The 27199-nt window shown below is 40.5% G+C and overlaps 1 protein-coding gene across 1 annotated transcript in view; it reads right to left on the reverse strand.

Moving 5' to 3' along the window:
• The window catches only part of ANO3 (anoctamin 3), a 460260-nt gene that overhangs the window by 291005 nt on the left and 142056 nt on the right, over positions 1-27199 (reverse strand). Inside the window, exon 5 of the mRNA XM_075548400.1 lies at positions 11014-11018. Coding sequence (XP_075404515.1) covers positions 11014-11018 — 5 coding nt within the window. The remainder of the gene's footprint in view (positions 1-11013; positions 11019-27199) is intronic.

Here is a 27199-nt window from a genome sequence, read left to right on the forward strand (position 1 = left end):
AAAAGCAGATTAGATACAGAGACAAGCACAAATCACGATGACAAAGGCCTAGGAACCAAGGAACCCAACCAAAAGAGACTCCATGTGGCAGCGATCCTAATTTGGCCTTTTAGCCTCCAAAAGTGTGAAAAAAAATCCATTTCTATTCTTTAAAGACACCCAGTCATGGCGTTTCTGTTACAAAAGTATTATAGAGAGACTCACTGCCATCAAGTCCATGCTGACTCATATCAGCCCTATAGGACAGGCTGGGCAGCTCCCGGGGTTTTCTTTACAAAATTAGGACGCTCTTCCACACAAGCGTACTGGGGAAGTGAGGATTTTCCCCACGGCAATCTATTGTGTGTATCCAGAGTGGAAAGGCAGCACAAACAAGATGGTTACTAAGAGGCTTTACTAGTGGCCCCTTTTGAAAATAGCGAATGGTTTAAATTGAAGAAAATGAATGCGCATTGCTGTCTGCAAGTCCCAGTAAGAGATTATTATTCCGAAACCACTCATTTGAGTAGGAAGTGTTGCTTCTGTGGAATTATTAGAAACACTCTTTTCATGTTTCAACAAATGTCCACTGGTGTAGTGGTGAATCACTTAACAGCTTCAGCTGAGCCCATTTAAGCCCAAGCATTTGGGTACAAGCTGTGTTTGATATGACCTACGGTTTTGCGTCGGAATGTCTTGCTGGCTGTATTGATAAATAACTGCCATCGGAAGCCAGAACACTCACTGTCCTTTTCTTGCCCACTCATGTGTCCAGCCAGGAAATCCTCCCTAAATCCAGGGAAGCAGAACAAGCCCAACCGAGCTACACAGATGGGTAGTCACTGGAAATCACTGCTGATTTGCCAGCTGATGTGGTCCTCGAAGACGGGTTAAGGCAAATATTCACTCCAAGTTGTCTATTAGCATCATACACTCCCATGGTTTTGGAGACCTTAGAAGTAAACAAACTGCCTTTTTGGGTCTGTTTCCCTACCTCCATAGGATTCTCACTGTTTCTGCCTTATGTATTAAGACAATCTAGAAAAATGTGGATGTCTCCTTAAGAAAATACAATTTAACTGGCATTGCTAAGAATCAAAATGTCGTCTTCCTAGGAAACTCTCGAGAGCTCTACCATTCGCATAAAGGTGTCGTTACCAAAAGTGACAAACTGGCTGCTGTGCTGAGTTCTTTGCAGAGGAGGTGTGCAGCAGTCAGAGAGTGTTCCTAATGATTTTATTGGCTAGGTACCATGCCTGGTGTGTAGAAAGAGCTTGATAAATATGTGTTAGGTAAAGAGGGAATAAGCGCCATTGCTTGCGATGGAATTTTAAAATAACGAAATGAGCTGGATAGCTAAATAAAGGCATTGAGACCAAACTCACTGCCATCGAGTCAATTTCAACTCAACCTCTGGGGAGAGAGCAGAACTTCCCCTGTGGGTTTTCTGGGCTGTAAACCTTTGCAAGAGCTGTTGTTGGTGTTGTTGTTAGGTGCCTTCAAGTTGATTCTGACTCATAACAACTGTCTGTACAACATGACAAAACACTGTCCTGTCCTGGGACATTCTCACAATTGTTCTTATGTTTGAGCCAATTGTTGCAGCCCTTGTGTCAATTTATCTGGCAAGATTGTTCCTCTTTTTGCTACCTCTCCATGTTACCAAGCATGATGTCCTTCTCCAAGGCCTGGTCTCTCCTGACAACTTGTCCCAAGTATGTGAGACAAAGTTTCCCTGTCCTCACCTCTAAGGAGCATGCTTGCTTTACTTCTTCCAAAAATGATCTGTTAGTTCTCTCAATATTCTTCACCAGCACCACAATTCAAATACATCTTCTTTATTCAGTGTCCAACTCTCACATGCATATGAAGTAAATGAAAACACCCTGGCTTAGTTCAGGTGCACTGTAGTCCTCAAACTGACATCCTGCTTTTCAACACTCTGAAGAGATCTTGTGCAGCAGATTTACTGGATACAACGTGTTGTTTCATTTCTTGATTGATGTTGAGAAGAGTAGAGGCCTAAATAGCTAAATTTAGTTACTGCGGATATTTTGGCTGTTTTCCTGTAGGAAGGGTATATGAGTTATATAAATGGTGGAGAATCTATTGTATTCCCTTAACATGAATCACGAAGTAATAAAATTGAGGTAAAGAAAAGGAAAGGGCATAAAATTATACAGATAAATAGCAAATGCTTTCTTTTGTAAGCTTAAGGAGCTAATAAATCTTTTGTTGATTTATTGTGATAGCATCTACTATTGTTCATGAAGGTTTTTAAGAGCTAATTGTATGTCAGGCAGCCTCCTGAGTATATTACAACTCCACTAAGTAGATACCATTATCGTCATTGCACTGAAGAGACAACTGAGGCTCAGTGGGATTAAGGAAATGAATGTGTAACAAAGAGATCCAAGATTTAAACTCACATCTAAAACAAAACCCATATATTAAATTAATGGGGACATTCCATTTTTCACGCAAGCTTTCCTTTCACAAATAACTATTCAGGAACTTGTGCTATTTGCTAAAAAGGATTACGATCTACCTGTTAAGGAGTTTGTGGATGGGTGGATTATGACCTCCACAAAATTCAGAATACACTGTCATCAAGTCGACACTAACTCATAGCCACCCAGTAAGACAGGGTAGAACTGTCCTTGTTTCTGAGACTGTGACCGTTCACAGGAGTAGAAAGCCTGGTCTTCCCCCCACGCAGCGGCTGGTGGCCATGGGGGTCCCAAAGACCTGGCCTTGCAGATGGCAGCCTGACTCGTAACCACTAGCCCCCAAGAGCTCCTAGGATGATGACCTAGTTCTCATGTTTTTGAAAGATTCAATGTTCCTGGACAGAGCTACGTACGGAGCAAGTGTGTCTTTCATCTGACAGTGGAAACGATCTCCAGGAGTTTTCCTGATATTATAAAGTTGAAATGGAATTTTTTAAGGCATTGAGATCACATGATTAAAACAAAACCAAACACAATGAACTAGCTTATTCAACTAAATTATTTCCTAAATGTAAACTAAAAGCAGTGCTGTCCTCTTCAGTGCAATAAAGTCATCTCTGACTTTAAAATCGCCAATGTTCACTCCTACCCAAATGGAGGGAGAGATACAATAAAGGCTCGAGGGTCTGGAGTTCAATCCCCACATATTCTATATGAGACAAGCACCATCCATTACTTTGCTAAAGGCTTCTTAGCTAGTGCCCACAGCAAACTTCTAATCCAGGACTCAGTTTTCCTCTCCAGATTTGTATCCAAGTGCAGCATCTGAATTGATATAATAATAATAATAAATCCCTGAAAAAATTTTTCCCAGAGCTTTTATTTGGTTCATTCTGGTTCTATTATTTACTAAGAATTTGCTTTTCTCCCCGGGTTATACTGGATCATAATGTACAGTTTAACAAGATCCCCAGGCAATTCTTATAAGTCTATAAGACTCACATAAGACCACATAAGTATCTAAATTCACCTTGGGATCCCTAAGAATCACCTGAGGATTAAGAAGAATCACCTGGAGGATTATAAGAATGACCTTAGGGATTATAAAACTCACCTGGGGCTCTGTTAAAATTAGATTCAGATTCAGATTCTCAGTAGGAGTTAAATGAGAATGAATTGGTTTAAAGCCCTGCTTTTGATTCTTCCTACTAAAAAAAACAAAATAGCAAAACCCCAATTTTGTCTTTTTTTCCCCTTCAGATACCAACATAAAGTTAAGAAGCAATTACATAGATCTCTCAGGTAAAAGCTAATCTTGTTTCCTACCGCCTCCTCTTCATATTTATCCTTTTGCTAAAGTTGCTTTTAGTGCCAAAATAGTAAAGGAAGTTTTAGAAAATCCATGGCTCATAATGTCTCATCCTGGTGACAGTATGAAGTGCCAGGATCTTCGTAATTGTTTATCACTTGGGACGAGCAGTAACAGTTGGTCCTAATGTAGGCAACTGTTTGTTTCTTCCAATGCCATCATGTGTCTACATGTATGGGGATGTGGGTGGCATTTCAAGATTCCAGGTCCCAGAAATGAGTAGCCGTTATCAGAGGAGGATATAGTATTTTACCCAGCTTTGCAGAGCTGTGTCAATCTTTGCCCTCAATCCAAAAGTTTGCATGATTTTAAAATGATTCAAGAAAAAAATCATAAGGCAATTTAATTTCATATGGGAAATTTAGAGTCGAAGTAGGATTGCATACGAGCTGGAAGTCTTGTCGAGCATCACCGTTTCAAATCAGTTCCATTGTCAACACAGTTTGAAAGGGTCTAGAGAATCTGGCCCCTGAGCATATTTTAGAATTGGAAGCGAATGCAGGCCAGTTTTCTGCCCTAAGGTAGGAAGTCTAGTCTATCCAGCCAGATCTTAGTTTTAAAAACATGTCAACTGTCTTCATGAAAACAATTACTGAAAGTGACTTACAGAAAATATCTTTTTGGAAAAGCAAGAAAAATTAAGCAAATGTTTCTTCTGATGGCCATTTGAGAATTCACATAATTACCATTATTTATGCAATAAGGCACTTAATAAATACCTTTGGATGCTCAATCTTCAGAAAACTGTAAATCTACCCAAAATAAGGCCTGAGGCCAAAAGAACTGGGATAACTTGTACCAATTCTCGATTGATTTTGAATAAACAGATCTCTCACTGCATCCAGGGAGAAAGTTAAAAGAGACACTAAAATCATTAAGAAGCCCTAAGAAGGGGAACCTAGGACAAAAAAAACCTGGAACAGACATAGGACAATGGCACAATTAAGTTTTTCAATAAGTTTCTGAGACTCTTTACCCAGATAGGCAAACTTGTGGAACTCTGCAAGGATCGATTAAATATATCCTAGGAATGTGTGAGGGCACGCACCTCAGGTATGCTCGCTCGTGTGAAACTTGTTAGCTTTTGAAGCACAGACTGGGATGTGCATCCTCTAGTAGCTCTGTCTTCTAACGTCATGGCGCTTACTGGGCTAGTAGAAAACCCCTACTAAGCTAATTTACTGCAATGCATTGACCCCATGTTGGCAAACTACACCTTAAATCAAGTCCCTTCACAAGATGAATCCCCCTTTCCCCAGGACCTTGTGGAGGCTCAGTATTGAGACGCATCAAGGCTGCAGAGTTGAAGAAGCATTTAAGGAAAAAGTGGGTTTATAAAACAAAACCCCAAACTTGACTGAGTTCCTCACCTCCCTGATGCATCAGTCTGCGAAGGATGCTCTTAGACAACTGCAAGGACATGCAGAGGGGGACGTGACGCCCGCAAGAAAGGGGGAGCAAGATTCCACTGACCTTTTTGCTGTTTAAAGGACTGAATGGAGCCCGAATGATGGACCATTTTCACACTGCGCGGACCCGCAGGGATAGGGAGCAGTCCAAGAGGGAGGCGGAGGAACAGCAGTGGAATCTCCGCGCCTGCCAGAGCGCGCTGCAATCCGACACCTGCTGTAGCCCGCACTTGGCTTCCAGGGCTGAGCGCCGCTGTTGTCGTAGCAACGGCAGTGGGCGGTCCAGCGTCCGGCTCCCCTTAGCGGCTACTTGAGGAATAACCTGAAGTCGCCGCTCTCAGCGTGCTGCAGAGGATGGGCATCCTGTGGGGGCTAGTGGGCGTTGGAGCTGAAGACTTCTCTCAGACTCTAAATAAATCCAAGCAATTCTAAAACCTCAAGTAGTTCCCTGTTTCTTAAGAACGGAGGTTCACAATTACACTGGGGCAAGAGCATTAATTTCCTAAACCCTGGTAAGTCTCAGAAAGGCAAAGTGGACCCCAACTGTGCTGAGGGCAGGGGCACGTTCCTCTTTAAATACCAAAGTGGCGGGGGGGGGGGTGGTGGTGAGTGGGAAGCAAACATAAAGTCCCCCTTATCCGGTAGTGGATTTTATTAAACAAAATTTGTTGCACGACTAGAGCTTTTCTATCAACCTCATTGCTGACTTATAGCACCCCTATAGCGCAGTCGAATTGTCCTTTGGGTTTCCAGAGCTGGACATTTTCATACAGTGTAGATCTTCACAGGATAAGAAAACCTCACGTTTCTCCAGCAGAGCAGGTGGTGGTCTGGAAATGCACACCTTGTGGTGAGTAGCCCACTGCCTAAGCCACTATGACATGAGAGCTCATTGATAGCTAACTATAAATATTTAAATGACCTTCTTCTGCTTTAATTATTCAGGCTTTGATTCCTAGGTGATGGTTCTATTGAACAAGTTCCAAAAAAATTCCCCCTTTTGGTGGTGCTTTAAAAAAAATCTTCAAAAAGACCCATGGAGCAGTAAGTATTCTAATAAAAGAAACTGGCTCACAAACAACAAAAAGATTCTCAAGATCATGTGATCCAATACCTGCCATGAAAGAGAAGGCACCCTATACCCAAAGAGGTAAAGACACGTTTTGCTATTTAACTAAATAGCAAAGTGGCCAAAATGGGACCAAGAGCCAGCTCAACAGTTTTCAGTACAGTGAGACCCTTCTCCTGGTTTTCCCAGTGCTGCCAGATTGACAAGGCTAAGTTCCTCCACTGACACGGCCCGTGTTACTCACGCAGAGAAAACTAAAGTGTGTGTGACTTATTGAGTTTTAGAAGTTTGTGAAATCAATTCATCAGGTGAAGGATTCTAAAGAGAAAGATGTGGAGACCTTAAATATTTCATAACCTTAAATAAATTGAGCTGAAACTGTCTGCTTTCTTATTTCATTTGTGAAAAGGGTGTCTCTGGGCCTGCAGATGGTCAAGTGCTTGGTTACTCGCTGAAAGGTTGGTAGTTTGAATTCATTCAATGGCACCGAGGAAGACAAGTGTGGCTATCTGCTCACAAAAGACCATTACTTGGAAAGCGTAATGGAACAATTCTACTCTGTACCCAAGGGATCTCCCTACATTGGAATTGACTGGAGGGCAACTAACAGCAACAAATGATTCTAGTGACATGGTAACATGTTGGAGAAAAGGCTGAAGTTGTCGAGGATGTTGCCTTGCTTAGATCCACAAGCAATGCTCCTGGAAGTAGCAATGAAGTGATGAATATGCAGCTTGTATTAGCTAACTCCGCTGCACGAGATCTGTTTCGAGTATTCAGAAGCAAGAATATTACTTTGAGAACTAAGGTGTGTCAGACCCAAGCCATGGCATTTTCAATTGCCTCGTATGCAGGTGAAAGTTGGACATTGAATAAAGAAGACCAGAGAAAAGTCAATATATTTGCCTTGGGGTGCTGAAAAAAGAATATTGAAGGTGCCATGGACATTCTAAAAGGAATAACAAATCTGTTTTAGCAGTAGGGTCCGAGTGCTCCTGGGAGACCTGTAGGGAGACACTTTGATGTACATACTTTGGATATGTTCTCAGGAGAGATCAGTCTCTGGGGGACATCATGTTTGGTAAAGCGGAAGGGCAGTATGCAAGAAGAAACCCCGTAAGGAGTTGTATTAACAAATTGCTGCCACAGTGGCTGGGCTCAGGCCTACGAACAATTATGAGGATGGCACAGAACGCAGGATTTCTTTCTGTTATGCATAAGGTCACTTGATGGACCTCACAACAATATGGCAGGCCTCTAATCTCAAGTTCAGCAGTTTGAATCCACAAGCCATTTCACAAGAAAAAGATGAAGCTTTCTATCCCTGTGAAGATTTGCCGTTTTGGGAATGCACAGAGGCAATTCTTCCCTGCTATAAAGGCTCACCATGAGTCAGAATCAACTCAATGGTAGAGAATTTTCCATGGTTTTAGATGATGCCAAGGTTCGGTTGGGCAGTGCTCACTAAGTCTCTTTGAGTTTTCGTGACTGGCGCCAAAGAGAGAAAATGGATTTCACTTTCATGGAATAGAGTAGCAAATAGTGTGCAGTCTTCTTTAACCTACCACAATTTCCTTTTTAGAAAGCACAAAATAATCATCCAGCTGGGGCTAAGCATTCCAACACGAAAGAGGTGCTGGAATGAGCTCAGAGTGAGTCTGCCCACTTCCAAGCAAAGAGAGAGGAGACTGCCGAGACCACATCCTCAAAGTTTCATTTAAGGACTTTGAGCTCAAATTTAATCATCTTCCTATTATAAGAACAATTAGTTCTTGTGACATAATCCTACTCAGTATTTGCCTTCATGAAGAGATCACTAAAGATGGGAGTGCTCTCTGAGCTCTGTGAATCTGAGTGCTCTCTGAGCTCTGTGCAGCTGGGAGTGCTCTCTGAGCTCTGTGAAGCTGGGAGTGCTCTCTGAGCTCTGTGAAGCTGGGAGTGCTCTCTGAGCTCTGTGAAGCTGAGTGCTATAGCAAAGTGCGGTGCTTCATCTTCCTGGAGCAGAAATACCATCCGTTAATGTTATCATCGATTAACCTTGGTACTAACTTGTGAAAACACTGTTGAGTTCAGATATATTGGGCCTATGCAGGCTCCCTATGGCAATACCTGAATTATTCACTTGTACAGAGTACATCCTTTCATGGCCGGGTGTTATTTACGCAAACAATGGCTTCTGGTTGTCAAGGAAAAGTTAAAATAATATTCACTGAAAATATTAGTCAGAATTTTGTCATCACAATAGACATAGATCCGGGAATGGGTTTGGGGCTCGCACTAAATCTTAGCTCCTATTTAAGAAGAATTAGTTCTTACATTGTGGGTCTGCTAGGTACTCACCCTCAGGAAGCGAAAACAGGAGCTGTGGGTGCTACAACCAAGTATGCTGAGGAAATCAGAGAGAGGGGACAGTAGCAGAGTCTAACTTGTGAGCTTCTGGTTTGTAAAAGGCTATGGACGATGGTGAGAGGCCACAGTGTGTTTGCCTGTTCCCTACCTGGATTAAGCCTCCAGTGAACATCTTCTGACACTTGACAAGGGATGTGCAATGTCTTGCTCTCCGACAAAGGATCTTGGAAAGCAGAATAGTGCAAATGTAGTTAGGTTAAAATTTAGCCACTTATTTCTTCTACCTTTGGTTACATTTTGAATTTGTTCTACTTTTATTTTATATGTGTTGTTTTCGATGATGTTATTCTCTTATTTTTATTACTGTGTAATTAGCTTTTTTGTTTTGCTTTGTTTTGTTTATTTTCCATTATATGAAATCCAAGATAGGTAGATTTATAGAGCTAGTATCTGGATTAATAGTTCCTTGGCAGGGGAGGTTGGGGGAGAAATGGGGAGCTTGTAATGAGTAAAAAATTGAGGAAAGTGTTCTAAAGTTGGTGATGGTTGCACAGTTCTTTTTAATACATTTAAATCACTGAATTGTATGATATGTGAATTGTGTCAATAAAACTGTTACAATTAAAAAGATATGAGCCTTTTTATATATAGATGAGGACACCGAATCCCAGAGCCATAAATGACTTGTCTAACATCGTTTTCTTTGGCCAATTGCAGTTACAAATTCTTATTCAGCCCAATTAATAGGTCTTTGGGAAAATTATATAAAAGAATATATTTGAGGACTAGTTCACGGCAGGAAACTGATATTTAATAGGTATGATGGCAGTTTTATACAAATGTTGAATGCTATATAGTTTTGAGAAACCATGAAATACTCCCCAGATTAATTTCCTATATAAAATACATACTTCATATATGTGCATGCATTGTTTACATGGGCATGTTATAGCCAAAAATAAGATGGTAGCTCATATTATAGTTCTGAACCCTGAGGACTAGAGCTCTTCAGGCCCTTTTGGATCTCTAGAATTAAAATTAGACTTATTTGGGGAAAAGTGAGTATTCTGCTCCCCTCGCTGCCATTGTCCCAACCCTGATGCATAGTGACTCCCTGTGGGTTTCAGAAATGGTACCTGTTTATGGAATAGAAAGCCCAGTCTTTCTCCAGTGGAGCTGCTGGTTTTGAACTGCCAGCCATGAGGATCACAGTCCAGCATATAACTACTATACCACCAATGCCCATAGCAATCCTGGTCATAGTCAGAAGGGATAATTAAAAACATTAAAGCCTTCTGGTGCTATATACATCCCTTATCAGATAATTCCTCTAATTTCCTAGAACTATTTTTTCTGCTGATCTGTTTTCTTTATCCAGTTCCCTAACACACAATCAAGTAGGAGGCAAGAGTATGTGGGTCAGAGTTACAAATAAGTCAAGGTTTTGAATGTAATTAGAAATTAATAAAAAGAAAGAGGCCGCAGCAGTTTGCCAAATATTTCTAACACCTCTGTGCTCTAACTTCTGTAGTGTAACTGTGATTAAATTGTCTTGTCATAAAATTGATTCATTGTCTTTTCATTAGAGGCATTTCCGACTGGGCGGCCACAGTGATTAGCAGGGGATTCGAAGCATCCTCTGCCTTGTTTTAAAGATCAGTCTTCAGGATGGTTGCTAGAGGAACAGCTTTGTGAAGGGACACGGAAATTTCGAGCACCATCTGCCTGACAAGAAAGGCAATGCAAAGAAGAAAAGACTGTACGCATTTGTGTGAGTGTAGAGAAAAGATGACGTGTTCAAAAATAGATGAGCAACAGCATGCCTGAAATAATATACAACTGAATATCAATATAGATTGATCTGTTTATAACACAGTGAGGCCCTGGTGGAGGAGTGGTTGCTGGCTACGCCCCTAACTGCAAAGTCAGCAGGTTGAAACCACCAAATGCTCCCCAGAGACAGCCGAAGCTTTCCTTTCTGGTAAAGTGTTACAGTCTTGGACACCCACTGGTCCTCCAGGGCTGCTCTGAGTGGGAGTTGACTCTCTGACTACTGGTTTGGTTTGGCTTATTGTAAGCATCCACCAAAACCCATGTGTCTTTGAGTCAACCCCAGGCGTGGTGGTGATGCCCCACATGGGAAAGCAGACCTGGGCTCCCTGTAGTTTTCAATGCCCACTTTGTCATAACTCGTTCTTCCGTGGTATCTCTTTGGGGGCACAACCAGCCAGTCTTACAGTTACCAGTGGAACATGTTAACTGTGTGCGCCACTAAGGGACTCCTAGGGAATGTAGGAATGGAGGTTTAATAGCTTCTTTGTTGCTCTTTTGAGGTTCCATCTAATGAATTCCAACTCATAGCAATTTTTTTTGTGTGACAGTGGAGACCTTCGCTAGGGCATCTCCCTGGCCTTTTCCTCTGGTAAGCCTCAGAGTAAGTTCAAGCCACCGACCTTTGTTAGCTGCTGAGTCCTTAACCATTGGGTCACCAGGAGCTGGGGAATGCTGCTTGCTTTTCCTTCTTATCCTTAGAGTTTCCCATTTCTTTAACTTTTAATGACATAAAATGTTTATACTTCATGTAATGTTCAGTGATCGATATTTTATGAGTGCATTATTGACTACGCTTTGCAAAAGTGGGGGGAAAGGTAAAAAAAATATCCTCAGCTCCAGAGTAATTGTTTCTGCAACTGTGGTTAATGATGGTTATTTTCATACATCCACTTATTTACTGATGAAGATAAAAGAAAGTAGCCTCCAGTAGGATTGCACCTTAACGTAAAGACAACACAAATCTTCACAACTGGATTAATCAGAAAAACCATGAGAAATGGAGAAAATATTGTTACCATGATTTCGTGTCTCTTGGATCCATGAATCAACACCCACGGACAGAGCACCAAAAGCTCCAGCAGCGTATTGCACTGGCCATGTACGCTGAGCACAAACTCTTTAAAGCACTAAACAGTAAATATATCTTTCTTTCTTTCTACTTAAAGATCACCTAATTGGGGGCTCTTACAGCTCTTATCACAATCCATACATATATCCATTAATCAAGCATATTGGTACATATGTTGCCAAAATCATTTTCAAAACATTTTCTTTATATGTGAGCTCTTGGTATTAGCTCATTTGGGAGTTGCGATACCAGGAGTATAAGAGGACGGTGGGGGTGGGGGGAGCCGGGAGGAAGGGAGAACAGATCACAATGATCAACACATAACCACCCCCAACCCCCATCAGGGGATGAACAACAGAAACATGGGTGAAGGGAGATAGTGGGTGATATAAAATATGAAAACAAAAATAATTTATAATTTACCAAGGGGTCACAAGGGTGGGAGGGTGGGAAGAAAAAAAGAGGAGCTGATACCAAGGGGTGAAATAGCAAGTAAATCATTAGCAAATGATAAGGGCAGCATATGTCCAAATATGCGTGATACAATTGATGTATGGAATTTTATAGGACCTGAAGGGGCCCTAATAAAATGATTTAATAAAAAAAGTAAAGCTATTGTCTTGAGATTAAGGTGCACTTAGTCCAATCCATGGCATTTTCAGTCTCCTCCTATGACTGTGATGGCTAGACAATGACTAAGGAAGACTGAAGACGAATGGATGCCTTTGGATGAAGATGTTGGCAAAAAACACTGGATATGCTGCTCGAAGCCAGAAAAGCAACAAATCTGCTAAGGGTGTAGTCTTAAGAAAACATCCCAACCCAGTGCTGCCCAAGCTGATCAATCCAACATTAACCCATTATGCATATGTCCAACACCAGTCCACAAAGTCCTCCTCCATCTCACAAAACACACGCAATGACACTGACTACAGGAGGAAAGCCGAATCAGTGAACGTGTAAGCATCTCAGTGTTGGCAGGGAGACACATGTGCTCCAGCACCCAGAGCTGCATCGGGGTAGGTCCATGTGGCTTCTCCTGAGAGGTGTCTTGCAGGAAATCAGCCTTGTCAGCTGAAGCAGGAACTGGCTAAGGCAGCTGCACCCTGGTCCAACCATCACAAGCAAAAGACCCGAGAACTAGAAAGGGAAGGCTCACCGAGGCTTTATCTATTCAGAGGCTATTTACCTTTCAGAGGCTGTGCCTATTTCCAGAAGTAGACCATATGCATTGCAGTCCAACACACAATCGCTATATTCCACGGAGCCATTATGAGTCGGAATAGTTTTAACGGCAGTGTGCATTTATGTTTAGACTCTCTTCCCCATCCTAAAACCCCTTCACAGCCATCTTTCTCCAACTCCAATTTTTCCTTCCTTTTAAGTCTTAGACCAGAGCTTTTTATGGTTTTGCCTGTTGACATTTCTGCTGCCTTCCTGCAGTTTACCACCTGTCTCCTGCCGTCCTTCAGTAATGACTTCAAATGTCTCCGCTGCTAAGTCTGGACACTCAGAGAGGTCCAAAACTGTTTTTCCATCACTGGGAGGATTTCTTGGGTTTCGTTTGCTTTATTTGAAGTTTGAAGGATGATGCTAGTGACGAGCTTCCCTGTGCAGAGCTTTACCACGAAACGGGTGCCTCTGCGTCGTGAATGGCTGTCTTAATTGAAGTGGATATCGATAGAGACAAACATCTACTCTTCACCATTATTCCCTTACTTGAACCTAGTTATTTATGGCATTAATGGGCTAATTAAGTGAAATCACATTGACAATGGGTTTATCAGAGACCATGAAGAGCAAAGGGAAATCCATTTCTCTGAGGAAGACTCTGGGCCCACTGAGGCCAGAGTGCATGTGCAGCGTCTGATTAGTCAGGGATCAACCAAGGTAGTTTTTGTCACAGAAGCTAAATCGATGGTTTTTTATGATAAGTAAACAAAGAAGAGGGACTTAAAATTAATTTTTAAATGCTTGAAGAAAATGTATATTGGGTGCCTGGAGCAATTGTCTCCTTCCTTATGCAAAGTCAAAGATAAAGTAAAATATGATAGATAATGTTTATTACTTTCTGGGCCCTAGTTGCTAACCACATTTTATTAAAGACACTAAGTAGGTCTCCAGAAGGCGTATTCTATTTAAGAGAATAGAGAAAGGAATGAAATTAAACAGAACGAAAACCACAAAGCCTTTTCCATGTGTGTCAATATAACAACATAAGAAGAATGTCCTTCTAATAAGCAGCCCTGGTGGTGCGATGGTGAAGCACAGTTCTGATAACCAAATGATTGGTGTTTTGAACTCACTGGCTGCTGCACAGGAAAAAGACATGGCAGCCGGCTTTGGTACAGATCACAGCATTGGGAACCGTATGAGGCAGTTCTACAGTTATTTCATGTTACTATCAGGTCACTTTGATTCAGACTTGAAGACCTTGGCCATTTTCCTTTTGTCTGAAATAATATTTATATTCTCAGAACAGCATTCAAAAGTGACCCACCAGCCATCCAGGGGATTCTGACTCACGGCTGCCCTAGAGCACAGTGTAGAACTGTTGGTTTGGATTACTGAGGCTGTACATCTTCATGGCCAGAGAAAGAAAGCCTCATTATTCTCCCAGGGAGTGATTGATGGCTGAGAATGACCACTAGCCTTCCAATTAGCAGCCCAAATCATAACCCACTATGCCACCAGTGTTCCTTCTGAAACTGTTTCATAACTGTTTTATCTTTAAGAGAAAACAAAAGAGGAAAATCAATAGTGTTTTGAAGAGACTAGAAATCAAAACAGCTTTCTTGAAAGGACAGCGCCTAGGTAGATGTGTGGGACAATTCAGGTGACGTAATAAATAACAACTTGTGTCCTTATGTCCTTCATCAAGACTGTTTTCAAGTTCCCTGGGAAAACCAGCTCATCACTGTATCATCCAAGGAGCACCACGTGTTCGACATGCTTAATCTAAGGCATGTTTGCAAACTCTTTGGTGCCTAGAGTGGTTTTCTTCCTCAGAGAAACTTTCAGTATTTGCTGTTGTCATTTTCTTCCCTTGAAATGCTCTCCCGAAAGCTCCTGCACTACTTATAATGAGCCCCAATTCCGATTCATCCTTTCATGCTCCACAGCAGTGCCACATCCCAGGGAAGAAGCGACATTTCCATACCTATCCCCTGTAAGCTAGTTTGATGTGAATTTACCCTCACCTTATGTCCATGGATATAAGGATTAAGATTTCATGATATTCTTTTGTTTTTTGTACCATGCATTTTCTGTATAACCATATAACTATGCTTTGAGCACATTTTTCACCCAACTCAGAGGGAGCATTCAAGTTAGAACTTGTGTTGATTCATATATCTTCTTCTTTGGGGCCTAATAGATGATCTAGCCTACCAAAGCTGATAAAACCTATTTCCTGAATAAATGATTTCCGGGAATCCCTACGTACTATTATGTTATTACCAAAAATGGGGTTTGAACCAGTCAAACTAGTTCAGACATAACTGACAGCAAAATTGTAATAGACAGAAATTTGTAAAACTGTAGATGTAAGAGAATGAAAGTGGAATATAATTTTTTTTAAAAAAAGGCTTTGGAATATTAGACTCAGACAAGCACTAGTAGGCCCTTTAGGATTCTGATGCAGGAAGATGAATTTTTGCCAGCACCATGGAGAGTGACAAATGTTTAGCTCTAAGTTACCATCTTGGAGCTGAGCACCGTTGTTTCTCACTCTACCAATCAAGAATTGTGGTTGCTGTGTGGTGTGCACACTGCTCTTCTGTTCTGCGATGGAGATTATGCTTCTAGCAGGGTGCGGATCATAGTTTCCATTGCAGTTGTTCTGCAGGTACTTCCACACTTTACGAATTTGGTAGCATCTCGGTTTCGCTTCATTGGTCCCGACTGTACCATGATGGATTGGCTAAAAGACCTGATCAACAACCTGCAAATATAAATCCACTATCTTCATAGTTTTCACAGGTTTGCATCCACATCTAAAGGTTTATATTGCTTTATTTTTATCCTCTAAGTAGAACATGTCATAAAAGTCTGTATTGTTCTGGCATTGTTGCTCTTCACAAGCCACATAGACCCGTGCTGCTGGCGGCCAAAACCCTGGAGATGTGCCTACTGCCATTAGACCCACAGGACTGTCACCCACTGGCCTGTGATCTTCCTGCATTCAGCAGCATTGCATTTGCTGTGTGAGTCAGAAGAGGAACTACTGGTCTAATATCAGATGTATGGGCTAATTTCAAAATTATGGACTTCATCTGGACTGGACTGGAATGTTTTACTGATGCATACTTACTTCTTGATATAAAATTCTCTCTTGTACATATATGAGTGTCATTGAATTCATTTCTCTAGTCAATCCGGATGAACACATCATATTTTTGTGATTTGCCTTGCTTTTCAGGAAAGATGATATTCAGCTGATGTGCTGGGTGTGGTGGTACTAGTTGATTATGGATAATATATCTCTTCTCCTTGGTTGATACCTCGGTCTGACTGCTTTAGACCAGTGCATTATTGTTTGTGCGGGTGTTTTCTGATTAGAGGATAGAAGTAAAAGTACTGTTTGAAATTATATTTCTCTTAAGAGATTTCAAAATTTCATGGAAATTATTATTTTTAACTCCATTTTTCATTGAACTTTTTGAAGCCTCTTCCCATAATGACCCTAGAATAATTGGGGTGACTATTTGTCTACACACTGTGGGTTCTGTTCGAGCGCCACTAGCCAAATTGGAACAAGGAATTTGCCTGCAGACTTGTCATTCTTCCCAAGCTAACAACAATGTAATGCAAAGCAACTATCTAAAATGATAATGTACATGAATATTTATCTACTGTAAAATATGTTCCTGATACATCGCTTCATGATAAAAAGAAGCATGCAAAGTGTGAAGTTATCCATAATAATAAAACCTAAAATATAGCTAAGTGTAGATGAAAGTCATAAGGATAACTTAAATTTTGCTTTTCTCCTTTGGCTGACTACTATTTTAATCATATCTTCCATCCATCCTTAATGGTTTTATGTTGGGCCTGGCCTTTTGTCTCAGTGTAATTGTTAACAGCTTCAGATTTTAAAAGTGTGGTGATTTGGACAGTGTGTAATATTTTCATGCTAGCTATTAAATATGCATTATTTCAGTTAGAAAAAGAAATAGAACAGATAAGTAACCTTGATAGAAAATTGCATTATGCAGTTTTATGCAATCTAATAAAAGCACAGATTTATATTTGAGGGAAATTCCAACAGTTCACCATGAAGGGCCCCTCCTTGCCTAAGCAGAGGGGTGAGGAAGGAAGGCACCGTTTGGGGCCTGGGGTCTTCACTTTTCTGGAGGTTCTGTGAACTAGCACAATGCCGAACAGCACAGAAACACTCTGCCTTGTCGAATCTATGCATCTCACATGAAATAACCGCGATGGACGGAACGTCCCTCTGAGATGCTTTTGATTTCTATATTCTGGGATCCTAGTCTGCTATAGAATAGTTTCAAGTGTGCTGACTTCATCAATATAATAATTTATACCTGGTTTGACCCAAGTTCATTCCTATTTTGGTAAAAATAGTGCTATAGCAACATCCCCATTATTTCACCTCTATAAATAGAATCTAAAAAGAACTTGAACTTTGGTGAGAAAAAGAGATGAAAGGCTTATCAAAACAAATGTTACAGGATAAAAAGATTATTGAATATTTAACTTACTTAAGAAAACGAGTATCAGTGACTTCAAACCATTTCTACATTAATAATCAGTGTATCAATTATGATTTTTGTGTTACTAATAGAAATCTAATTAATCTATCATTAACAGCACTGATTGAATCATGTTGTCTTAGAAATATTCAGTAAACACACTTTATTTCAATTAAAATTCTTCTTCTTTCCTTACTAGAATTTCTGCAAATAAGACAGAGCTACATTTTTTCAGTACTTTTAAAAAATATCATTTTATTGGGGCTCATACAACTCTTATGACAATCCATACATACATCCATTGTGTCAAGCACACTTATATATTCGTTGCCCTCATCATTCTCAAAATTCGCCTTCCACTTGGGTTCCTGGAATCAGCTCCCCATTTTCCTTTTTTCCCTTCCCCTCCTTTTCCGCTCCCCGCTCCCTCGTGAACTCTTAATAATTTATAAATTATTATTTTATCTTATCTTACACTGCCCGGTATCTCCCTTCACCCAGTTTTCTGTTGCCCATCCCCCAGAAAGGAGGGTATATGTAGATCCCTGAGATCAGTTCCCCCTTTCTATATCCCCTTCCCTCCCTGTATCACCACTCACTGCTGGTCCTGAGGGGTTCATCTGTCCTGGGTTCCCTGTGTTTCTAGATCTCATCTGTACCGTTGTGCATCCTCTGGTCTAACAGGTTTTCTAGGTAGAATTGGGATCATGATAGTTGGGGGGAGGAAGCGTTTAAGAACTAGAGGAAGGTTGTGAGTTTTATTATTGCTACACTGAACCCTGAGTGAATCATTTCCTCCCCACTACCCGAGCCTGTGTGCCAAATTCAGCCAGGATATTTATTTTTAGTTTTTGCAAGCTTTATACCAAAAGCAACAGTACATCTTTGTAATTACTTTAAGAATATACATAGCAAATGGTTACATAAGCCCTAGGTGTTGGGAACTCGAAGTTTTCCTAGTATATGATATTTTATTGAAAAACAATGGTTGAACATTTGGACAAAATTTTATATCATTGAATTTTACACAATAAAAACAAGGGTTTGCATATGGATTCCTTCAGGAAGAGCTGCATGATAGAGTAAAAGGACATCGAGTGGAAGTTAGACCTCTGTGAAACTTGAGCTCTGATTCCCATATTAAGTGACCTTGGGCAAGTCACTTTATCTCATTAGACCAGATTTCTTACTTGTTAAACAATGGGCCTATCTACTCTGACCCTAAAAAAAAAAATAAGATATCAAATGCAGACAGAACTGTGAAGTTGGATGCAAAATTATATTGTATGATCTAACGCAGTTTCACTCTGTGCATCTTTAAAATGCATAGGGTTTCTTGCCATCCAACCACCAAATTAACACTGATACTTAAAGATTGGCCCCTGTTATATCTCAAATCGGGTTTTATAAGCATATAGGCCTAGAAATAATTTTTCTGTCTTTTGAAAAATATTAAAGTAGTCCCAGAGACCTGGTTAAGATTTTATCCACAACATGTTGATGCTTTGTGGGATATTATTTAACCAGCTAACATCAGCACACACTGGCTTGTATTTTACCATGTCTTCTGCCAATTTCTTTAGTATAGCATTCCATTCTCATATAAGTCCTAGCTTTGATAGCATTATTATTCACTTTTTTTACAACCGAAGAATCAGACACATAGACATGTATTCATTTCCCATGGTTTTACAGCTAGTAAAGAACAAGGGGTTCATTTCAGGCAGTTTAGCCTGAGAACCTGTGCACGTTAAAGCTGTCGTTTTATTCTATCTGCCATGTAAGACAAGTCGATACAACGTAAGGCTGATGCTTGAACCTGGAAATTACACTTGTGTGCTTTTTGCTTGCTTGTTAACACATTAGATAATTATCAGAAAAGTAAGAGATTCCATTGGTCACATTTATTGGTTACTTCATAAATGCCAGATACTGTGCTGTATGCTTGGAATATAAATATGACAGGGTTCTTACCCTCCATGAGTTCTTTGATTTATCAATGGGATAAAATTAAAGAAGCAACACGTTCAGATAAAATAATTTCATCATGAAACGCATATTTTTCTTGTGTTGATAATATTGTCAATCCTGAATTACACCTTCAGATTTTATTGGTGCCTTTGATAACTCAGAAGAGGATCAATGGAGGTCAGAAGAGGACTGAAGAGCCACAGCTTGCTAAAATGATGCAGTGGAAGCATTTCATTCACATCAGAATAAAACAACATGAGCAATGCATGGGAGGGATGAGAATTGTTTGGATAGAGTATATTTGTCCTATTTCCATGTCTTATCCCCAGCGATAATCTGAGCCGCAGATTAATATCTCAAGAACAAATGTGATGCGCTGAGCACTAATGACAGAAGAGCTGTGGGAGGACACAAACAGCATCACAGGAGAAGAAAGCTCAAGGTCACTCAACAGACAGGAAAGAGGGAAAAATCAAAGTGAATTTCAGAAGAGACTCTGAAACCTGCTCTTACTTGTAGATTAGCTAAAGCTAATAGATGTTCTGATGAAGGAAGGGAGTGAACAGAAAATTTCAAAAGGAAACACAAGAATATAATAACAAGATGAAGACTTCAATTTAGAAAACTAAATGTGGAGAACACACTCAGCATATCTTACATTGATGAATTCAAAGAAACAAAATCAAGCTTCAAGTTCCATATTGAAAGATTTTATGGGAAAATATTGAATGGACTCACTCACTCACTCTCTCACTCTCACTAACTCTCGCTCTCTCACTCACTCACTCACTCTCTCACTCACTCACTCACTAACTCATTCACTCTCTCACTCACTAACTCACTCTCTCACTCATTGTCCAACTCTCTCACTCACTCACTCTCACTAAAAAAAGAAAAATATTGAATGATGCAGGAAGCATCAAAAGAAGATGTATAAAAAAGTTGACATTCCACCATTTCAGGAGATAGTATGTGAGTAAGAGCCATTGTTTTTTTTCAGGAAGAAGTTCAAATGACACTGAAATAATTGGACAAAAACCAGCCAGCAGGAATTCATGAAATACCAATTGAAATGTTTCAAAAGGTGATGAAGCCCTTAGTGCTCTGTGCTAGGGAATACGGAAGACAGCTACTTGGTCAATTGATGGAGAGAATTCCACACTTTACGTCTTCAAAAGAAAAGTGACCAGTAGCATGCACAAAGCATAGAACGATATATGATATCGCATAAAAGTTTGCTGAAGATCATCCAACAACAGTGGAGGTAGTACATTGACAAGGAGCTGTCAGGAACCCAGGCTGATTCAGAAGAGGACAGGTCACACGGGATCTCCTTCTGATGTGAGAGGGTCTTGAGTGGAAGCAGAGAATACCAGAAGAATGTTGAGTGTCATGGACTGTGCCAGGGCGTTTGACGGCATGAGCCAGAAGAAACAATGGGTAACCTTGAGAAAGATGGGAATCTCTGAACACTCTAGTGTGGTCATTTGGAACCTGTATGTGAATCAAGAGGCAATTGTGGAAACAGAAAAAAAGAGAATGCTGCATGGTTTAAATCAGGAACAGTATATAATCAGAGCTCTTTCCTCTCAGCACATGTATTCAGTTGTGTGCTGAGCAAATCATTAAAGAACCTTGCTTGTATGAAGAAGAAGTGGTATTCTGATTGGTGGAAGCCTTATTTCCAGCCTTTGATATCTAGGGTTGGGAGTGAGGACACGAAGAACTTGTTAAACATGTAAGCTTGCAGCTTTCAGTATGGATTACACTTCAATATCAAGAAGTCCAACATTTTCACAACTGGATCAATAGTTAGCATCATGGTAACCAGGGAGAGATTGAAGTCATAGAGGGTTTCATCTTGCTTGGATCCACAATCAATGTTACTGGAAGCAGCAGTCAAGAGATAACAGAACACATGTCACTGAGGACATTTTCTGATCAAGACCTTTTGGAAGGTTTGAAAAGCAATGAGGTAACTTTGAGGACTAAGATGTACCTGACCCAAGCCAGGATCTTTTCAATCACAATCTATGCCTGTGAAAGGTGGATGCTGAAGAAGGAAGACCAAAGAAGACTTGATGCAACTGAATTATGGTGCTGGAGAAGAATATTGAAACACCACAGACTGTCCAATGGAAAAATACGTCTATCTTGAAAGACGTACAGCCAGAAACCACCTTAAAAACAAGGATGACCAGAGTTTCTCTTCTTCATTTTGGACTTGTCAGGAGAGATCAATCCCTAGAAAAGGACATTGTGCTCAGTAATGCAGAAGGGCAGGGAAAAAGAGGAGGGTCCTTGACAAGACAGATTGACACCATGGCTTCAATGGCTGCATCACCAGCTCAACGATGAGAACAAAGGTGATGACGGCAGAGGACAGGCCTGTTTCATTGTGTTGTCCATAAGGCCACGCTGAGTCAGAATCTACTGGATGGCACCGAACAACAACAACATCGATACATTTAGGGAGTGGAAATACGTCTCTGTGTGGGTTAAGGAAGGGGAAAGGGATCATCTTTAAAGTTTTGAAACAGGGTTTTTGGTGGGGCTGTTGGGTAAGATGCAGAATCTCAGAAAACTGGCAGGCCATTGTTAGCCTGCTCTGGGGTCACAATGGGTCAGAATTGATCAAATGGCAGTGGCTTCTTTTGTTCCACACATATTTTAAAGATGAGAGGGTGGACCTGAGAGGGTGTGACTCACTCAAAACCTCAAGTTGCAGGCTGTAGATCGCGCTGACTTGTTGGGCTGTGTAGCCTCCCCCAGCTGCACAGTGTAACCCAAGGATTGGCAGCCACTTCCCTTCCACTGACAACAGCTTTCCCCAGTGCTGTGAGTATGAGTCCTTGGAATATTAAACAGCTTCATAGAACAGAAGCTTCGACACTAAGACAATTGTCGTGTGATTTCTGCTGAGTAAGTAGATCTGTAGGACTCGCAGATGTACCCGTAAGTGCTCGTTTTCTCGATAGAGAAAAGATACTGAGAAGGATTCAACTTTTGATGAGGGTCAAATGAGGAGAAACTGGAAGGAATTCCCTCTCTGTCTAAGTATTGCAGCCCGGAATGCTTCTGTCACTTGGCGTTTTCTCCTCAAGGTGTTACGCTAGTATAACAGGATAAATAATTTGGTTTAAATTATTGATGATGCTGCTGTTAAGTGCCATCAAATATCCTGCAGTTGAGGCTCATTTCCCGGTGATCCAATGTACACCTGCCTTACAACCGATGCTGGAGCGCCTGCTTCTGGAGCGACTGCGGCAATGGATGTCTTTGAGCATCTTCCGTTGCTTTTGTTTCTTGAATGACTTGAATGAGTCATGCCGCGCATGATGATGTCCTTACACTTGCGTTAAAGGAGGATTCTGACTTTACTTCATCCAACACAGATTGTTTGATCTTCTAGTGGTTTAGGGCATATTTTAAATTCTTTGCCAGCACCACAATTGAAAGGCATCAATTCTTCCTTGGTCTTCTGTGGTAACTATCTTTTAGAAGCAAATGGGAAGAAGCCCTGATGGTGTGGTGGTTGTGAATTTGACTGCTGACTGCGAGGTGCATATGGGGCAAATTGGAAGGGGAAAAACAAACAAAAAACCCACCGTGGCTTGCATCAAGTACACCTTAGCCTTCACAGTGACCTACTTGCTGCTTCTTAATACTTTAAAGAGAGCTTTTTGAGCACTTTACCCAATGCATATATTCTTTTATCTCCTGACTGCTTATAAAATTATCTCATTGTGAGAATATGGGAAATTAATGTGATTTTAGATAAATGGGAAAAGAGTAAACAGTTGAAGGCTAATACAAATGACTCAACTTTACTGAGTCAAGCAAAAATAAGGAAAAGGGAAATGAGTATTCAGCTGTGGAAAGGAAGAAGGAAGTCCAAAGGAAGTTGGAAGGACTGCAGTCCTGCCTATCAGCCAGTATTCCAAATACAAACAGATTACATTTTCCCCCCTAGAAATACCAAGAGCTAGATTGGAACAGAATGTATGCACACTGAAAAAAATAGGCAAAGTGATATCAGATTAATGCAAATAACAAAACAGTGTTATCAATATTAAATTTACTCAAGTTAAAGTTTCAAATAAGAAGAACTAGAACTTCAAATAGGGATTTTGCATAAATACGATATACTAGTCATATACTGTATTACACCAAAATACAGGAGATTTAATAAAAATATTAGAAAGTCAAGAGGTTAATATAATTGAACTTGTAATGTGAGATTCAATTAATCAATGATGGCCGAGTTGTACATCAGTCAACAAAAAGAAAGAAAGAAAAAGGAAACTGTTAAGGAGAGAGATTGACGGAGTGGCTACACACTTGAGTTTATGCATAAAAACCATTGTGGGGGTTGTACAGGACTAGGTAGGGATTCATTCGGCTATACATAAGTTCCCTGTGAGTTATAGCTGACCAAAGGGCACCTAAAATAAGTAGACCGAGTAAACAAAAACATTAAAGTAGAGAAGACTTAACAATCACAACTAAATAACCATACTTTAAACAGAAGTTTAAATATTAGCATTTGGGGAACATTTAAAAATAATTGATATTATGCTTCGTCATTTATGTTCTTTGTTAATTTGGTCAAACTACAAGTACATTTTCCCAAGTTGTCTCTCTCACTTGATTCCAGGTTAAAATAATCCCTTCCACACACATAATATGAATATGCGCATGTGAGTGTGTGTGTGTGTGCGCGTGCGCGCACGTGCGTGTGTAAACCTAAAAGGGAAGAAGCAATGCCTCTACTCTGAAGGGCATTGTGGTTAAAAGTCCTGCAGATTCTAGTTTATTCTTGTACTATTTGGTCTAGACTCCAGTGGTTGTTTCCTAAAATAACCCCAGCCCATCACCAGATATGAACATGATGGGCTGATATCCATATGGTCGGTAGTTCAATATCTCCAGAGAAATACTGGACTTTCTACTATCATAAACTGTTGCAGTCTTGAAAACCCACAGGGGATCGCTGTGAGCCAGCATTGACTCGGTAGCAGTGAGAATCTTTTACTCCACCACTTGTCTGTAAACTTGTTGCAATGTGGTGGCTTGTGTGGTTTTGTGATGCTGGAAGTTCTGTGTTTCAAAAGCTAGCTGAGTCAACAACGTGAATAGGTTTTAGTGGAGCTTCCAGACTAAGAACAGACAATGAAGAAAGAATTGACTGCCCATTGTGGAAGAAGTAGTAACAGAAAACCTCATGCTTAGCTTTGAAACATTGTCAGATACTGAAGACGTAATGGATGGGGGTAGAACAGTGCCAGCCAGCAAGGGTGCTGTAAGGGGCTCCTTAGGTCTGAGAGCACTCAAAATGTGACAAAGTCGGAGCTTCTTCCTTGGCGTGGAGTCACCGATGGTGAAGTGAGTGGGTTAAAGTCTGTGGGAGTGGAGCTCTTGCGGGCTTCCTGCGTTGCTGGGGCAGGACTCAAGGTAAGGAAAAGAGCTTCAAAAATCTGCTATTGAGCAGAACTTGAAATGTGCAAAGTATGTATCTAGAAAACATGGAAGTCATCCAAATGAAATGATATCCTAGGTATTAGGGAGCTAAAATAGACTGGTTTGGCCAATCTGAATCAGGAAAAATGATTATTTGCTATGCCTCGAATGACATAATCATGAGGAATGGCATTTGAATTCATGATCAAAAAGGACATTGCAAAATCAGTCTTAAAGTACAATGCTGTCTGTGATAGGGTTATAACTATCCAGAGGAACTTTAATCAACACAACTATTATTCAAATGTATGCACCAACCACACAAGCTAGCGGTGAAGACATTGAAGAATTCTATCAAAGTCTCCAGTTGGAAATCGATCAAAATTGCAATCAAGCGAGATTCATTGACAATTATTGGAGACTGGAATGACAAACTAGGAAACAAAGAAAGAACAGTAGTTGGAAAACACAGTCTTGATGACAGGGATGGCGTTGCAGATCGCAAGGTAGAATTCTGTGGGACCAGTGACTTGTTCATAGCAAATACCTTTTTAACAAGATAAAAGCAACTCACTATACACGCATGGACTTCTCCAGATAGAACACACAGAAATCAAATAGACTGAATCTGTGTGAAGATGCTATGAAGAAGATCAATACTAGAAGCTAAAACCAGTCCAGGAGCTAACTGTAGAACAGTCAATCAATTGCTTTTATGAAATTTCAGGATAAAGCTGAAGAAAATTGGAATAATTCCATGAGAGTCAGAATGGGACCTGGAGTCCTTCCCACTGACTTTTGAGAACAGTGGGATTTAAAGCCTGGAACATTAATGATAGAAGACCTGATGAGCTGTGGGAGGTCATCGAGAACATCATTCATGAATAAAGCAAAATTATTAGAGACCAGAAAGAAGAAAAAGATCAAAGTGGATGTCAGAAGGGACTCTGAAATTGCTCTTAATTTTAGAGTAGCTAACGCAAATGGAAGAAATGATGAAATCAAAGAGTTGCATAGAAATTTTCAAATGTCAGCTTGAGAAAACAAAATAAAATATTATAATTAAATGCACAAAGACTTACAGTGAGAAGACCAAAAATGAAGCTACAATCAGCATATTTTAAAACTGAAAGAACTCAAGAAAAGAGTCAAGTCACGTGTTGCAATGTTGAAAGATCTATGGGAAAATATTGAGTGATGCAGGCAGTATCAAAAGGAAGGAAAGAAAACAAAGAGTCTCTTTACCAAAGAACCAGGCCACATTCCACCATTCCAGGAGGGAGCATATTAGTAAGAACCATTGGACTGAAGGAAGAAGTTCAAACTGTACTGAAAGCATTAGCCAACAGCACGTCTGCAGGAATTCGTGGAATACCAATTGAAATGTGGCAACAAGTCGATGAAGGGTTGGAATCACTATGCAAGGAAACGTGGAAGACAGACACTTGGCCAACTAACAGGAGGAGATCCATATTTGTATCTATTCCAAAGAAAGGTGACCCAATACAATGTGGAAAACAGATCTGTGTCACTGGTTATGCTGAAGATTGTGCAACGACAGTTGCAGTATTACACTGACAAGGAGCTGCAGAAAGCCAGGCCAAATTCAGAAAAGGACGTGGAGCAAGGCTCATCATTGTTGCTGCCAGCTGGATCTTGACGGAGAGCAGAAAAGATGTTTACTTTTGTTTAGTTGATTATGCCAAGGCATTTGACTGTGTGGACCTTAGGAAACTATGGATAGCTTTGAGAAGAATGGGAATCTTAGAACACTGCATTGTGGTCATTTGGAAGCTGTACATGAATCATGTGGCATTTATGGGAACAGAACAGGGACTACTGTGCGGCTTAAAATTAGGAAAGGTGTGGGTGGGGTTGCATGCTTTCACCATACAGATCCACCTGTATGCTGAGAACATCATCAGGGAACCTGGATTATATGAAGAAGAGTGAAAGTAATGTGGAAGAGCATTGGAGGAAGGCTTCCTAAAAATCTGTGACAGGCAGAGGACACAACTTTGCTTGCTGAAAGTAAGGAGGACTTGAAGCATTTACTGGTGAAGATCAAAGACTGCATCTTTCAGTGTGGATTTCAGATCAATATAAAGAAGGCAGAATCCTCACACTGGACCTATAAGTAACACCGTGATAAATGGAGAAAAGGTTGACGTTGTCAAGGATTTTGTCTTGCTTGGATCCATAATTAATACTCATGGAAGCAACGGGCAAGAAATCAAAAGATGTGTTTCATTGAGTGACTACTGTACAAGGCCTCTTTAGAGTGTTGAAATGCAGGGATGTTACTTTGAAGGCTAAAGTGTGCCTGACCCAAACATGGCTTTTTAAATGCCTTAAGTGCAGGTGAAAGTTTGACATTGAATAAGGACAATCAAAGAAGAATCAACTCATGTGAATTATAGTGTTCAAGAAGAATATTGAAAGTAGCATGGACTGCTGAAAGACAAACCAATCTGTCTTGGAAGAAGTATGGCCAGAGTGCTCTTTATGGGCACGGATGCAGAGACTG

The sequence above is a fragment of the Tenrec ecaudatus genome, chromosome 4 (genome assembly GCF_050624435.1).
Source record: "Tenrec ecaudatus isolate mTenEca1 chromosome 4, mTenEca1.hap1, whole genome shotgun sequence".
Taxonomy (NCBI): domain Eukaryota; kingdom Metazoa; phylum Chordata; class Mammalia; order Afrosoricida; family Tenrecidae; genus Tenrec; species Tenrec ecaudatus.